The sequence below is a fragment of the Diprion similis genome, chromosome 2 (genome assembly GCF_021155765.1).
Source record: "Diprion similis isolate iyDipSimi1 chromosome 2, iyDipSimi1.1, whole genome shotgun sequence".
Lineage (NCBI taxonomy): Eukaryota > Metazoa > Arthropoda > Insecta > Hymenoptera > Diprionidae > Diprion > Diprion similis.
In genome coordinates this window covers 10,522,275-10,537,934 of record NC_060106.1, presented here as the reverse complement: position 1 = coordinate 10,537,934, position 15,660 = coordinate 10,522,275, and the positions used below count along the sequence as shown (strand labels likewise).

At 41.6% G+C, this 15,660-nt stretch overlaps 2 protein-coding genes across 2 annotated transcripts; both read left to right on the top strand.

Annotated features, from left to right (window-relative positions):
- Nucleotides 1–1,893: 1,893 nt before the first annotated feature.
- LOC124416436 (protein naked cuticle homolog 1) lies at nucleotides 1,894–12,109 on the top strand. The gene is made up of 5 exons (XM_046897528.1): nucleotides 1,894–2,704; nucleotides 9,925–10,112; nucleotides 10,345–10,725; nucleotides 10,943–11,241; nucleotides 11,354–12,109. Exons 1-5 carry the CDS (start codon nucleotides 2,641–2,643, stop codon nucleotides 11,964–11,966), a joined length of 1,545 nt encoding a protein of 514 aa, XP_046753484.1. The 5' UTR covers nucleotides 1,894–2,640; the 3' UTR covers nucleotides 11,967–12,109.
- Nucleotides 12,110–13,698: 1,589 nt separating this feature from the next.
- LOC124416451 (WD repeat domain-containing protein 83) lies at nucleotides 13,699–15,225 on the top strand. Its single transcript, XM_046897556.1, has 4 exons — nucleotides 13,699–13,850; nucleotides 14,093–14,336; nucleotides 14,443–14,669; nucleotides 14,784–15,225. The coding sequence occupies exons 1-4, from the start codon at nucleotides 13,784–13,786 to the stop codon at nucleotides 15,161–15,163; spliced, it is 918 nt and encodes a 305-aa protein (XP_046753512.1). The 5' UTR covers nucleotides 13,699–13,783; the 3' UTR covers nucleotides 15,164–15,225.
- The last annotated feature ends 435 nt before the right edge of the window (nucleotides 15,226–15,660 follow it).

Below are 15,660 nucleotides of genomic sequence, written 5' to 3'. Positions count from 1 at the left end.
GCTGCTGCAGGTGGTTATACGAATGTTTCATCTAGATCTCGTTGCTTTGTTTTCTCATTTTTTCTTTTTTACGTGCAGCGACAAAAAGTTTATTGTAATCGTCCGATCTCGTTTCCCGGTTTCATTCTTCAAGGCCACCCGTTAGGTACGTGTTAAAAGAAAAGAAAGGTTATAGAAGGAAAGAAAAAAAGGAAATAGAACAAACATAAAATAGACTACGTTATGCATAAAACATTTCATGCACGTATATGGTACAGGAAAAAAAATTAACTCAAAAATAAAATCACGAACTCTCGTCCTTGCGCGCTGCCACCTCTCTCTCTCTCTATCTCTCTCTGGATGGCCCACCGTGGTTTATTATACGATGCCGACATTATACAAAATTTAAATAAATGGCAAGCATATAACCGCGTCTCACGCATGCAAATCTTATCGCCGGAGTCAATGCGAGAAGAAAAAAGGATCGAATATCGGTGTCACTCTTTTATTTGGGTCAATAACTAACAATAAGTATTTCGGTCAGTCTTACATTGCTTCATAAAATTTTGTCGTTTTGTATTCGTCCGGCAGGGTCAACTAGATGTCCAGGTTGCTTCGGGTAAATACATATGTTATACATGCTTGAATATTTTTACGGCCTTATCGCATCCGCATCGAAAATCGATCAAGGTCGGTCGTAGAACTTCTTTATTTTTAACCGCGAAGTTCAATGCCCATTATATAAACTTTACCAGAGATTATCTAAAAATTTATTATCCTTCGCGATTCGCATATTAAAAGTTGACATAAGTTACGGTTTGAATTAACTCATCCCATGTGCCCCGCATACTTTATACCCTATTGTATGAAAAAATTGAATGGAATCCAGCGTTCGTGATGCACGTGACGAGGCCGAAGAGGCTCATTCGCATTGCGTATACATATAGGTATACAAGCCGTGCATACAGGTATACGCACCATATGCACATGTGCAATGCGTAACTACGCAAGGTAAACAAAGAACGTGCGAATCGTTTGCACCATATAGCCGACCGTGGCCAATAAATGTCTTTTCGCCCCCGCCACCGATTGATTTTCAACCTCCCCAGCCGAAACAGCAATGATTTCGTATTACTTTATTGCAGCGTGTGCGGCGGAGGCAATGCCTCCTCCTTTACCCATGTGCGCGTTACGCGAGGCTGCATTCGGAGCGGGCGACGTGTGGCTGCAACTTCCAACGTTTGCGAGGAGCCATGCCGTCGAGAATGAGAAAGAGAGAAGGAGAGAGCGAAACGGAATGAAAGAGAACGAGAAAAAGAGGTTGAGAGACCCGGGAGGCAGAACAACCTCAGAGTGGGGACCAGGGTGGAAGTATACAAGGTGCGCTCACAACTCGCCTCCTTTGCCTCCTCTGACATCACGCCTACCCGTCAGATGCAAGCATCGCACTGCAGCGCGGGTTGCCAACCGTGAGGCGCTAAAGTACGAAACTTCAGCGTGCTTGTAATTAGCAAAAACTATTAGATAACTAGCCGGCTTGCATAAGTCGTCTTTATTAATTCTATACATCGTCTGTACGTAGATAGAGTTCAATGCGAAGAGCCGAATGGAAGAAAGGGACGAATACTGGAAAATCACGTCAAGTGAAAAGAAAATTAATATGTATGGAGAGAAGAGAGAAAATTGGAATTCAATGGGTTCGTAGTGGCGTGAGATTCTGCGTTTGACATTCGGCAGCGTTTACGCCTGATGACGGCAACCGGCGCAGCCTGCTACGTCACAGATGCCCTGCGCGAAAAGACGATCGCGCACAGTCTGTGAGAGTACACCTTGTATAATCCGAGAGTATGGAGGGGAGAACGGAGCCTGCGGTTTAGGCAAGGGGGCAATCGCCGCGTAGTCAAACTACGCTCGTAGATGTAGTCGCACGGGACGCGCGTCGTGTCTTCCAAGAACTGATTTAGTTTTCTTTCGCGTTTGGAATTGGAGCGGACACTGAAAAGTTCCTTTACAAACAATTATTTTATACGTACTGTTACGTACCTACGTATACAGGATAATATTAAACACAATAAATACTTGCCTCCAAAGAAGCACTTAATTAGCAGGATAGTAATCGTGACACACACACGAGACCTGAGTGACCTAATAAATAACTGGCTCGTCCCTAAAATATGTATATGGATATGCATATGTGTACCTACTATACAGAGATACAGAGAAGCAGAGAGAGAGAGGACTGAGCTTGTAGAGCAGCGAGAAAAGCTGGTCTTTCATTGTTTACTGTAAACATACCACCACCCCTACTACCCACGTAACAAGCGTGTATATTAACGCGGATGATGGTGCACAAGGTGTTTGCTTGCTGACCGCTGCGCAGTGTATTATAATACTACTCGTGGGTTTTTTCTTCTTTGAAGTTTTCGAGTTAAGTGTAACGCCGATAGCCTGCCGGCCCCCTGCATCCACGGTGAAAAAATATACAACGAGTATAAACGCTATAAACAGTAGCGGTGTAATAATAATAAGAGATCGAAGGGGGAAAAACAACGAAGAAGAAGGAGAAGAAGGAGAAGAATTTATAAGAAAAGTTGAGTTAAAGTGCGTGAGACGGAGGCCCAACGATTTGACAGTGTGTGCGTCTTTACGCATGAGGGCCCTATGGCTACTGGATTGGTCAAGTGGTGTCGTGCAAGGTTCCTCGCTGGCTACAAGCCCTTTTCTGGTAATATTCCCGAGCCTCTCGGCTCTTCTCTTATTTTCTATTACGATGCAGAGATTCTCTAAAAACCACCTCTAGGAAATGCCTCGGCTCGTAACCGCTTGCGCGTGTCTGCGTGTGCGTGTCGTGTCATCAGATCAAAGCCCCGAGCTCTCAAATGTTGGTAACGGGGCCCCGGGGATTTTTCTTGTTTGAACAAATCGTGTGCGGAGAGGCTCAACCGAGATTAGGGAGAGATTTTCTTGTCGGTCGAGAACGAGCGCTGTCTTATTATTCGTTTATCTCCTTTTCTTTGAAATTGTTCATCTTGTCGCGGGTCGTATACGCTGCATGTGCCGCATCTGTTAAAGGTACGCGGTACGGAATCTCTGCGTTTCTTTTTTAATTCATGTACGTATGCATGCACGAGCGTCTAGTATATTATACGAAACTCTAGGCATCTAGGGAGACGGCTAATTAAACCGCAGCAACCAAGCTAAAGCAATTCTTGTCTCTGTAAGGTAACGAGGCGGTGCAGCTTATGTACAATAATGTTCATTAATCCATTGTGTTTCCGGCTAACTTGTTTGCGGTTCAATTCTATGCGAATTATGTGACAATGACAGCTGTCGGTGCAGCTGACGCGACGTGAGAGATTGGGCGTCATTGTCACATAATTCGCATAGAATCGAATTTGCATTTTGTTTCGGGCCGAAAAAAAAGTTAGTCGGAAGCACAAGGCGATAATGAACATTACTGTACGTATGTGCCTACGACGTTGCGTAGTTCTATAACGTGGGTAATAATCGTGTGAGAATCACCGGAGAATATAAGAGGCACGCCAGTCCTATCGAGACGAGCGTATACATGTATAAACGTGACTAAATAAAAGATATTCATATTTGAGCTTTGGTAGGTATTTACATTACGCATACCTACGTACGTGAAACGGTGAAACCCTCTCAAACATAATTAAGCAAGATTTTAAGCGCTCTATATTACTCAAAGAACTCGGCGCGCTCAAAGGCTGCGGCAGCAGAAGCATCAGCAACACAAGCAGCGCGATGCACCGGGGACTGAGGAACATTTATGGAGTGGATGGATGGATGGATGGATGGATGGATGGATAGATATAGGTGCCACTTGGACCGCCGTTCTATATCGGGAGTAATTATGCGGCCTCATTATACGAATACGTGATGATAACATTTTTGTAGGTACACGTCGTGTTCATTTTTTCACATCCATCTACCTACCTACCCACGCGGCAAAGAGCGGAAATCTCTGTATCTCATTTATCCTTTCCCTCTCTCCGAAATTCAAGTTTACTACTACTCCTCCTCTTCCTCCTCCTCCTCCCCCTTCTGCTGCTGCTGCAAAGTCGAGTGAAAACAATTTCAGTTGGTACTTTAACTCGATTATATATGACGATGGTAATTGCTCGCAAGCATGTACTGCACGTGATGCATATTCCGTTTGCACTTTCTTAATGCGATTAAACCGTGGGTTAACATTTTTAGTAATTCATGCAGCAGGGAGGACGGAGGGTTACACGCCTCGAGATTTACGCATTCACGTATGTCTGTACGTACGTAGTTACGCATGCGTTTTCACGCAACTCCACGGCTGCATTCTAGTTAAGTATAATTGCGTCAGTAACTCCCAGGCACACGTGTATTTATTACACATACCCACCACCGCCGCATTGACGAACCGAGTCTGCACTCGCGAGACAGTTGGAAGTATACTCCATTGTCGGCAATTTAAATGTCGTGAGGACTGAAGGAGAAAGAACGAGAGAGCAAGAGAGAGAGAAAGAGCGATGGAATAGAGAGGCTAGAGATGAAAGGCGAGGCTTGTTGCTTTGCCGGGTCCGTATTAACGTCGATTCACACCGGTGGTAAAGTCAATTAAAAATCGTCATTGCCGTACGATGCCTATGGGTGTTGTACGGTAATGCCTGAATCGTGCAGCAAGATTCGTTCGGGAGTGTGTTAAAAACCGTTAACCGCGGCCACAGATCAAAGCAACTATCTCGAAGAAAAGGTTCGCGTACCCCCTACCCATATCGCTTTTGTCGGCACACATTTTAGAAATAGTTTCAAGGCGAAAACGCGACGCCACTCGCCGTCGGCAATGCTCAAAGGGACGGACAGTAATATGCCTTCGTTTGTCTCTTTCAATCCCTCGCGTTTTTGTTTTCATCTTTTTTTTTTTCCTCTACTTCTTCTCTTTTCTCTTCTTTCTTTCCCTCTTGCCTCTCTCAATGCCGACCGACGGTCGTGTTACGTGTGCGTTATAACCCATCCACCGGTCCTGGTCGAAAAGAGTTTTCAGTTGTTATCTACTTCTCACTCTACATGCGCATATCATTGCCGTCCTCGTGTTCGTTGAACTCCGCATATTTTTACCTTTTCTATTTTCTTGTTTTTATTTCCGTCTCATCTTCTTTTCGCTACATTTAAATTCTTCGGCGGCTCCGATCGTCGTAGTAGGTTTAAAATTTGACCTACGACTTGCAGCGTGTTTCTTGTATCAAATAATGTAAATCACCGTCTTGTAATCAGCTATACGAAAACAAGGATGTCATTAATAGACATCCGGTCTATTTATTGGTTCAACTTCCAACCGGTCGTAAGGCCGACACTGAATGTTTATCCGTGTTAAAACTGTTATTAACTGCAGGATCAGAGAAACCGACCTACATCGATACATCGCTTGTAACATCACCTGCACATTGGATAAAATCGAATTTGTATGTTGTTACGTCGGTACCTACATACTTTCGGTTCCACAACTTTTATAATAATATAGATATATTTTACATATTTATATGTGTATATACACACACTAATCTGCAGTACAACAATATCAATAACCCTTTTCGAAAATATATCCAGTTGAAAGTTTCTGTCCAAAAATACCAATGCCGTCTCCTCGTCGTCGATGAGCTCGTTTCTTTCACTGCTGCTGCTGTTGCTGAGAGCAGCTCAGCGAGCCGACAAAACGGGAGAGAGCGAGAGACAGGCGTGTGCATTGATTTGAAAATACGTCTGCTGCAGCAGGGCAGGGTACTATATACGGTCGAGCGTTTGAAAATGGGCCGACAAACACACTGCCTCGTGGCCTTCGTGGCCTTGGCCCCTTCGACGCCGCATTCGTTTCGGTTCCCCATAGAAGCGAAGCAGCGCGAAGGGTGGTCTCAGGCGGCACGAAAATCAACCCCCATCTTGCCCCGCAGCTCCGAGCAAAATTACTCTCCCTTTTCCTTGGTCCCTTCCTTCTCCCCTCGCCGCCTGGTCTCGGTTCTTTCCCTATTTTTCCTCGTATTTCACAAACTGTACGTGCAGTTGCTGTTTCTTTCCGCACACGTTCCCAAACGTTGGTGCAGAGCTGCCTGTTGCCCGCGTGTATAGCCTGTTTAAAAATCTAGTCCTAGTACCTATATTCAAGCGACTATCATTCAATTACCCAGCGAAGATCGGGGTCCAGACTCTCCCTCTCTCGTTCTCTCTCTTCCTCTCTCTCTCGCGCTCTTTCTCTTCACTACCGTTGAGCGTGCACTACTCAATTAAGATTATGTTTCTCTCGATGCGATAGTTTCCTGCTGCTCCATCCAGAGGGGCTTCAACGCCGCCCCGGGGTCGTCGGATCGTGTTCCTCTCTTTCGCTTCCTCCTAATCGCGCCGATGACCGCCTCTCGAAAATTCGGTTCACGTCCGGTCAAAGTCGACTCTAGTATATAGGAATTACGCTCGCCACTCGTCGGCCACACCGTTGATCCCCTGATGATGACGCCTACGCTATTTTATTATCCTATACACCGTTACTACGTGTGCCCTGCACCATGGTCGCGTTAAACGAAGGAACGACGATCCGCGCCTAACTCACCTATACCCATATCCATATCCATATCCATATACCCACACGCGTACCATCTCGCTTCGGCGATTAAGAAATATCTTGAAAACACGTTTCCCACCCGGGAGTATCATTCGTCACCGGCTTTCAACTCCATTGCCGGGGATTCACTGTCAGTCAAATTCACACGCCCAACAGCCGTTATACGCTGCACGTGTATACACATAATATAGTCATGCACACGTGCCCGGTATATACCTGTATACGTAGTACGTACTCATTCTCACTTGGAAAACTAATTTACCGCGTTTATATCGATTAGGGCATGTACTTTGTAGTATGTTATTGTTATGTAAGTATACATTTCTATAGCCGATCGTTCGGTCGTTCGACTTTCCATCCATCCACTTGAATTTTATATCGTTGTGAATTACCTGAATGGCTCTTATATTTGCCGAAGGTACTATAAAAATTGTATTCGAAGTGCGTGCATCCGTTGGGAAAAAAATTAAAGCGTTCTACCGCTATGAATTGATAAAACTCGCAAGCTGTAATCTATATACACGTTCCGGTACATGCGGTCGCCGGCATATAGATACATGTATATATGTACTATGTGTGTGTATTATAGATTGATTGTAGCAATTTAGTATACATTCGTTATCTTGCGTTAATCTAGGGATTACTCGTTTGTTGAACAATGATTATTGTTATGCGTTTAGCAGGTGGCGAGATTGACGGACGAAAATATCTCAGGGTTTCGATCGATTATTCACGTCGGAATCAGGTACATGGTGTTGTCTGTTTACTACGCGGTGCGTTATGTTCTGTGTGGGAACCTAAAATACTTGTAAAATTTCCGCGAATGTTGAAAATAATATCAAAGCTCTGATATCAAAAGTTTTCTTGCCTACCACGTGTGTTGTGTTGACTTGTTCTTGGATACATCAGAAATGACGTTCTTGTTAATTGGTAGCTTTCGGGAAAACTTTTCGCCGGTAAACTGATCCAATATGACAAAATTTAAGGAGATGTATTTATATTTGCGAAGAAGTTATTTTGAAGATTTGAAAAATCATCGCGTTATTGTATTATACGGAAATTCGATGTGGCGTTGAGTTTTATTCACGATCGACTAAAGTACGGCCCTGCAAGCTGTTACACCCGCCCGAAGGGTGGTTATGGTTGGTAGTTAGGGTAGGCTAGAGAAAAATGCATCCGAAGAGAGACGGGTAGTTGAAGTTGTAGAAAGGAACGAACGAGAAAACGCAGGAGATTGAGAAAGAGAGAGAGAGAGAGCGAGCGAGAGGAGAGTGGAGAGAAGAGAGAGGGTGGGGTAAAAACGACGAGAGAGGACGAGGGAGAGAGCGGCGAACGAACGAGGCGTTTGGTTGGGCCTCTCTTCCTGGAAGCCAACAATAATAGCGGCTAGAACCAAGAGGGCCGCCGCCAACCGACACACAGCCCGTAGATGCTTTTGCTTCTAGGAAAATACCTAGGCCGCCGCCGTTCGTTCGTTCGTTCGTTCGTTCGTTCGTTCGTTCGACAATCTAAAACTACTAAACTTGCCTTAAGATGTTCGTCTATCTACTTTAGGTTTTGAGACGATAAAAGAGAGAGGCCCAACTGTCGGGAGTTTTATTGAAGTCACAAAACCCGGAATCACGACCTGTAGGCTTGACCAAAATGGTCAACGATACACGCGGAGAAGCCAGTTTCTGATCAAGCTACATTGTAGAAAATTATTTTACTTCAAGGCAAAGCATGAAAATTATCGAAAACTTTTCGATTCGATTACGATTAACGTCAGCATTTATTGAAAATCAATTCTTGCATGGATTGTGATTAATTTTTTATTTTTTTTTCATTATATTAATGCCGTTGCGATGTTACAACTTGATATAATAATACATCCGGATTTAAATGAAACATCCTTCTCGGAGAAGAAGAAATTTTACGGTAACTGGGCGATAACAATCAAATGGTGTTTGTAATGCAAACGGCGAAGCTGGTCACGCGCTTCAACATGCGCGTGAGTAAAACTCTGGTAGACCTGTACGAATCAATACAGTCGTTCGGAGCCTCTTGCTGATCAATCTGTTGTTTTACTTGATGTTTTTTTATGTTCTTTCCTTTATTTTCACTTCCTCTCTGCGTGGGTCGTAACTGAGGATTGGGAAACGAGTGGAGGAGGAGGAGGATTGTGTGCTTGAGTTCTGATTTTACAGAGATGAAAGGACATTTTGGCGAGGCTTTTGAAATATCGCCCATTTCGTATAATAGCGGAAGAGCTCGGAATAAAGCAAAAGCAAAGCGTAACAGAAAAGCAACAAACGTTGAAAGAGCTGCGCAGACGAATGATGTCTGCATATGTAGCTGGATGGTGGAACTTGCATTTTTGGGAGTGGGCTTGTAGTATATAATATGTTCGAAAATACGTTCGGCAGATCGAAAATAAATATATACTGAAATGCGGGGAGACATTAACTACGCAAGGCTGCCTGTTTCATTCGGTTGCATATATATATAGGTTCAAGGTTTCATCCATATCGGTAATTAAATATTATCTTGACAGTTTCAAGTGCTCTGAGGTAACGTTTGACACTTGCAAATTAATTTCGAAAGTAGATTACACATTCGGGGTCGAGTTACTAGCGAAAACGTGTGCATCATTTTATGTTTTCTATTATTATGAATAAACATTCTCATTATACACTCTGAGATTTAAAACTCCGTACAAAACGGATCAAAAATTTGCTGGATCATTCCGTAATGAAAAGGTTCATAGGTAAGATGCGGTGTAAAGTCACGATGAAATATAATTCAAAGCTTTTCTAAAGTCTTCGTATCTTTCACATGTGGTGGTAGTTTCTTATCGACAGATAGTGTCAAATTGTAATTAACGGCCTTCGAACGAACCGAGCTTGCAACGTAAGAACTGTCGGAATATTTCGCCACAAGTACTAACATGGTCAGTTACATGGTTTTAGAAGAATATTCCATCTATCAGTGTATCGACACTCTAAATATAATTCGAAATAATAAACGATCGATCAGCGTATGCGTAAATATTTACATTCGAATGTATGCGTATCAATTGCGTATGTATAGCGAATCGAAGAACGACGAACGTCCGGTCGTAAAACTACGTGAAACGAATGAAAATTAATGAGGCAATTATATCGAGCGCTAAGAGGAATTATGCCGTGCAAATTAATTCTTCATTTAGTATAATAACTCATAATTTGAAGATCAACGAAGGATTAACTGTCAATTAAATGGCTATCCCGCATGCACACGCTTCCGCAATTAAATATGTTTAATATCTATAATATGTCGAAATTTCACGTTCTTCAACAGCTTATTTTACTTTGGAATTACAGTCGTTGGCGGAGGTCCCGATGGAAGCGACGCCGAAGAGTTGCTGGCGGGCGTCGCGGCGCCGTGCAGCAGCTCTCCACCTCCACCACTGCCCTTGCTTACGCCGCCGGAATCTTCTACGACTCCAACACCGCCAACCGTCAATGAAGATCAGACGAATTCCCATGCAACGAGACAGCTTAGCTTTGAGGTGAGAAAGAATTATGTTCACTGGACTAAATTTAAGCCGGATGATTATCAAAATTCCTCTGCAGTCGGATTTCTATGCCTAACTAAGAAAAGGAGAGAATTTTACGGTGCGGAGACGACGACTCTAGAGTCTATACAGTAGTCGCTGTATATATATACTGAAAGAAAAAATGAATTCGCTGAATGAAAATTCATTAATACAAACCACGCCGTTTTTTTTACGATTATTTCAGGAGTTCGAGTGCGACGTTTCTGTAGCAGAGGGCGATAGACGAAGGCAGGAGTTTTCCTTCACCTTGTACGACTTTGATGGTCATGGCAAGATCACCAAAGATGATATTGCTGGACTGGTTACAACTATTTACGACACTCTGGGTGCTTCAATTCAAGTCCCCCCATGTGGCAGTAAAACAATTAAAGTAAAGCTGACCGTATCACCAGATCAGAGAACTGGCCAGGCACATGTGACACCTGTAAAAACGGCAAACCTTCCTCAAAGCTTACCTGCCCCAGCACCTTGTTGCCATGTTAAACATGTTACTTCCTGCGGTCATGCAAAACATGCGTCTCGCAGAGTTCCCAGGAGGAGAAGAGTACAGCGCCATCGATGCCAGGTAAAATTTGCCGTTATTATAATATTTAAAACCTTATACATGGAATACTTGAACTGTACCTAAATCTGAGCAAAATTATAGATGAAATGGAACATCCAATTTTCATTGACTGAATTCTATTTAATTGCCGTAATTGTAATACTTGATGTGTATGAAATATAGTCAGCCACAAGAATATGCTATAATTGCCTTTTTCTATTTAAAATATAATTTTCAGTCAGAGCATGGAGCGGATAGTCCAACAGAAGATGACGCTAGAAATTTGCCAGCAAATCAATCGAAGCAAGAAGAACTTAGAAGAAGAGTTGGGCCAGTGCCTCACTTGCCTTCACCTTACTCAAACAGCTCAGAAGGTGATGTAAGCGAAGATAGCGACGCATCACCATTGCTAACACCTCTCACACCTCTGGTTCCAAATCAGCCCAGAAAGCGTAGTGGTGCTATGCAGAGACAGCAGCTGCTCGAAATTATTCAAGCAAATATGGAGAAGAACAATCTCAGTTTTCACGCATCTAGGTGGGTCTCGAAATAAATGCCAAGCATTTTTTAGAAACGGATTATAAAACTTGTCGTTCGTCATAATAAATTTCTCAATATATACGATTGATTTTCTTCAAAAATTTTTCAGGAAACGACACCAAAACGAGCAAGCGCGCATTCCACTTCGGAGTCCATATACGGAACCCTCGAGTCCTTACATTCAGAGATGTAGACCATCGCAAACACCTCGTCAACCAACCTATCACAAGCCAGTTCGGGAGCAACCTCATCATCCAAATTCTTTACCTGACGTTCCAGCAAAGCCTAGGGGAAATGGGAGGAAGCCGCGTGTGCACCACAGTCCTCAGACATGTACCCCGCCACATCCGGCTGAAAGTTATGGACAAGTGCATACAGTTTCGCAAAATCTGACTACTTCAGCCACCCAGAATAATTTAAACTCGACCAATCCTAATAATATTAATAATCAGAATCATTCTAATAATCAATGTAATAATCTGCATACGAATAATCAGCGTAACGAAGCTCATGTTCATCCGCCGAATAGTGGAAAACCGGGTAAAAAACATCAATTGAAACATGCCACACGGGAACAGGATCAGGCGAGAGCCATGGCCCAGGTTGTACGTTGGCTAGAACGTGAGTTTTCTCAAGGTGCTGCTGCAGCTGCTGGTAGGAGACACGTTCATGAACATATTCATCATCACTATCATCACTATCATGCCGAGGCACTTGTATAACCCCCGATTATCATCGGAAGGATTGTTAGGGCTGACATATTGAGAGTTACAGATATGTAGTTCGAATATTAGGTTTGCATGCAGCATAAATCGCATAATCTGTGGGATGTTGAATAAGCTCTTCAACTGGTTTTTGGAAAGAGCAAAAAAATTTAATAAACTACGGAAACGAAGAAAAAGAAATTTGGTTTGATTGTCGTCGATTTTACATGACTTATAAACAAATTACTGGTTACCTAATTATTTAAAAATTTGAATCAACTGAGCGATTACAACGGAAACCTACAATAAAAAAAAACGCATACGAAATCGAACAAGTGAAACTATAAGCATTGGTTACATATAACCGATTATTATCTTGTTGGAAGTGTATGTAATTGAGTTTTCCAGCTCATTTTTAAGATAGTTTACGTAATTGAACATTATTTATACCATGCGATCATGTTACATGTATGCTACGGAGGATACAAAATTATTTTCATTATTCGACAAGTATAACTGGGAGTTTGAAAGCGGTCTATAACTAAGTGTGAACTATACAATTAATTGATTTATGTACTATCGAGATTGACTTTTGTGTATGCGATATACAATACGTAAAAGCAGCAAGTAGATGCTAAGCAATGGAATTGTGACAATATTTTTCTATCAATCTCATTACAGAGTATTATAATTCTATTATATTGGATAACGATAATAATAGTAATTAATATCAATTAATAATAGTAATAAAAGATGTTATAAATTTGTCCTTGGATTTTTTTTATAACACCAAGGCATGTAATTTTGTATTGAACTTTGTAACCACTGTAGATATTTTGTGTCCTGTTTTTTGTATCAATATTTATTAAAAACACATTTTTTTATATAAAACTATCTGATTCATTGTTCGCATTCAAAAAAATATTAAAATTGGATTAGCAAATTTGTGTGCCATTATCTCGAAATTCAATCAAGATTGAAATGAATCCCCAAATACTGTCTAAGATGATGAAAATTAATTCCCTTGTTGACAAATTTTCTATCCCCATATATAACGGCGTTTGAATTTTAAGGTGGCCCCTACTTGATGGCGAAAATCTAAATAGTCTTATTTAATATGGAATTCGAATTTGATTGGCTGCTTTTCAAATTCTAGACTAACGATAAATAGGGCTATTTGGATTTTCTAACTCTATTCAACACCCCAAGTTTTGCACTCATTACTGGTATATATTAATATGTCAAATTTTTTTAAAGATACGTGTTTCCGAGGTTATGGAAGAAATTATTACTATTTAGGTGTGACTTTGAACACCTTATTAATTGTTGAATTTGAGTCTCAATGAAAGGTAGTGCGTTGACCGAAGATGTGTTCAGCTAACGGGTATAGTCTAGACTTGGAGCATATTGGAGCATATACAGCATACTTTTAAGAGTGTAGACCACAGTGTAGGTGCTGCTGGTGGCGGCGGTACATCATTCGACGAAAAACTTGAGCTAGAGTTGCTTATCTTGATATCACTTCTTGCTTGATATTTTTTCACTACATAGCAGACATTTCGCGCCATTATCAAAGTTCCCTGCAGTTAGCTTAAGAGATTCACTGCAATGCAAATGCACCGTTGAAAGGATTTTGTAATCGAGGGTTAATCCTGTTAAATGTAGAAATGCAAATTCCACCGCAAGATATTGGTAGAGTTTGTAAACATACCATCTCTTGTTACTTCGTTTGATTGAATTTGTGATGACACAACAGTCAACATGTGCCTATTATGGCTGCTTGAAACTATTATTGATGTTTAGAGTATTCTTTTGGGTCGTATTATAATACAAATATGGAATTGAAATTTATTAACAGCATAGAGTGCAAACAGGGAGCTGTACGAGCTGTGCGGTTTAATGGTAAGATCATAACCTCACATCATTATGCTATAATGTCAAGTATTGTGTGTTGAGACAATGAGAATAATACTTTCCCTACTCTGGTTTAGACGTTTAACTCAACGTCTGTTTATGCTGACCAAAATAATTTATGAGAATAGTTGTTATTTTTTTTTATATTGAAATTGTATGCTTCCGATATAGCTGAAACAAAGTACCTTTGTTCTGGTTCAACCTAATCATTCAATTTATTTATTTTGCAGTCGATGGCTCATATTGTCTTACCTGTGGGTCAGACAAAAAAGTGAAACTTTGGAATCCGTACAGAGGCGTAGCCCTCAAAACATATGGCGGCCACGCTAACGAAGTACTGGATGCCTGCGCATCATGCGATAGTAGTCAAGTCGTTTCGTGTGGAATGGATAAATCTGTGATTGTTTGGGATGTTGCCACTGGCAACCCAATTCGAAGACTCAGAGGACATGCAGGGCCAGTAACTACTGTGAGGTGATGACTGCTTCAACTGCCAAGTCGTGCAGTTCTATCAAATTGACATAATTTTTCAGCTGTTTCAAAAGGTCCATAACCTTTCTGATGCGTGGTTTTCATATAGATTTAATGAGGAGTCCACCATGGCAATCTCAGGATCTCACGACAACTCAGTTATGTGCTGGGATGTACGCTCTCGGAGTCAGGATCCTGTGCAAACCCTTCGAGAAGCGAAGGACACAGTTTCAAGCATCAGGGTTTCAGATCATGAAATTTTGGCAGCTTCTTATGACAGTAGAATCCGCAGATACGACATACGTATTGGTGAACTGCTGGTTGATTACGTAGGAGGTAGACAAAATTATCATTCTTGCATCAATGATTGTCAAATATTTATAATATTTACAACTTCGTATTCCCATTATTGAGAATTTTCACTCTCGTTTTATTTAATCGCGGTTTTAGAGGCGGCAACATGTGCAAGTTTCACGAGAGATGGTCAGTGCATCGTAATCAGCTGTGGGGATGGAGTGATACGTTTAATGGATAAAGATACTGGAGAGTTACTTGGAGAATTCACTGGGCATGCAGCAGAAGATTTGTGCTTGGAATCAAGTGTCGATTGCAAAGATACACACATTTTATCTGGTTCCGGTGACGGAAAATTATGGATTTGGGACTTGGTCACGCAGAAAGTTGTGCAGAAACTGTCAGACGACAAACTATCAGTGAAGACACATCCTGTTGTTTCTATCTGTGTACATCCACAGAGAAACTGTATCTTAGCTGCCAGTGGTGGTGCGGTTTTGATGTGGGATACAGACGAAAATAATTCAAAACATTGATAAACTTGCTGATTTATCATTGCACGAATAAGATACTATCTGCTGTTACGTGTTACTTTCCCACAGCCATGCATGAAAAACTATTAAATTTTTGCTTGTACCGAAAATTCTATTCTCTGCACTACTCATATAAGTGCAGGAGAGCCTTAATTGTCCGAGCTTCGTGGGCTTTTTCTCTTAAATATGTATGTATCCGTATATTTCTAGTCGGTTTTGACGAATTTGAGTAAATAGTAATACATCAATCAGTTTGTTCATGAAAAAAAAGACGTGTATTCATTGGCACTCGAGATTGTATTGTTATTTCTTCGCTTCTTGTTATCCTGAGTTTTTCCACTAACCAAGCATGGGCAAAGTCAAAATAGGTTAGATAAACGAGATTCTGTGAACAAAAAGTGATTGAAAACAGTCTGAAGGTCCTCGTAAGGCTGTGTTCAGCAGATTGGAAAAAACAGCCAGAAACTCGAAAGCCTAGGCATGTTGCGTCAATTGTTGAT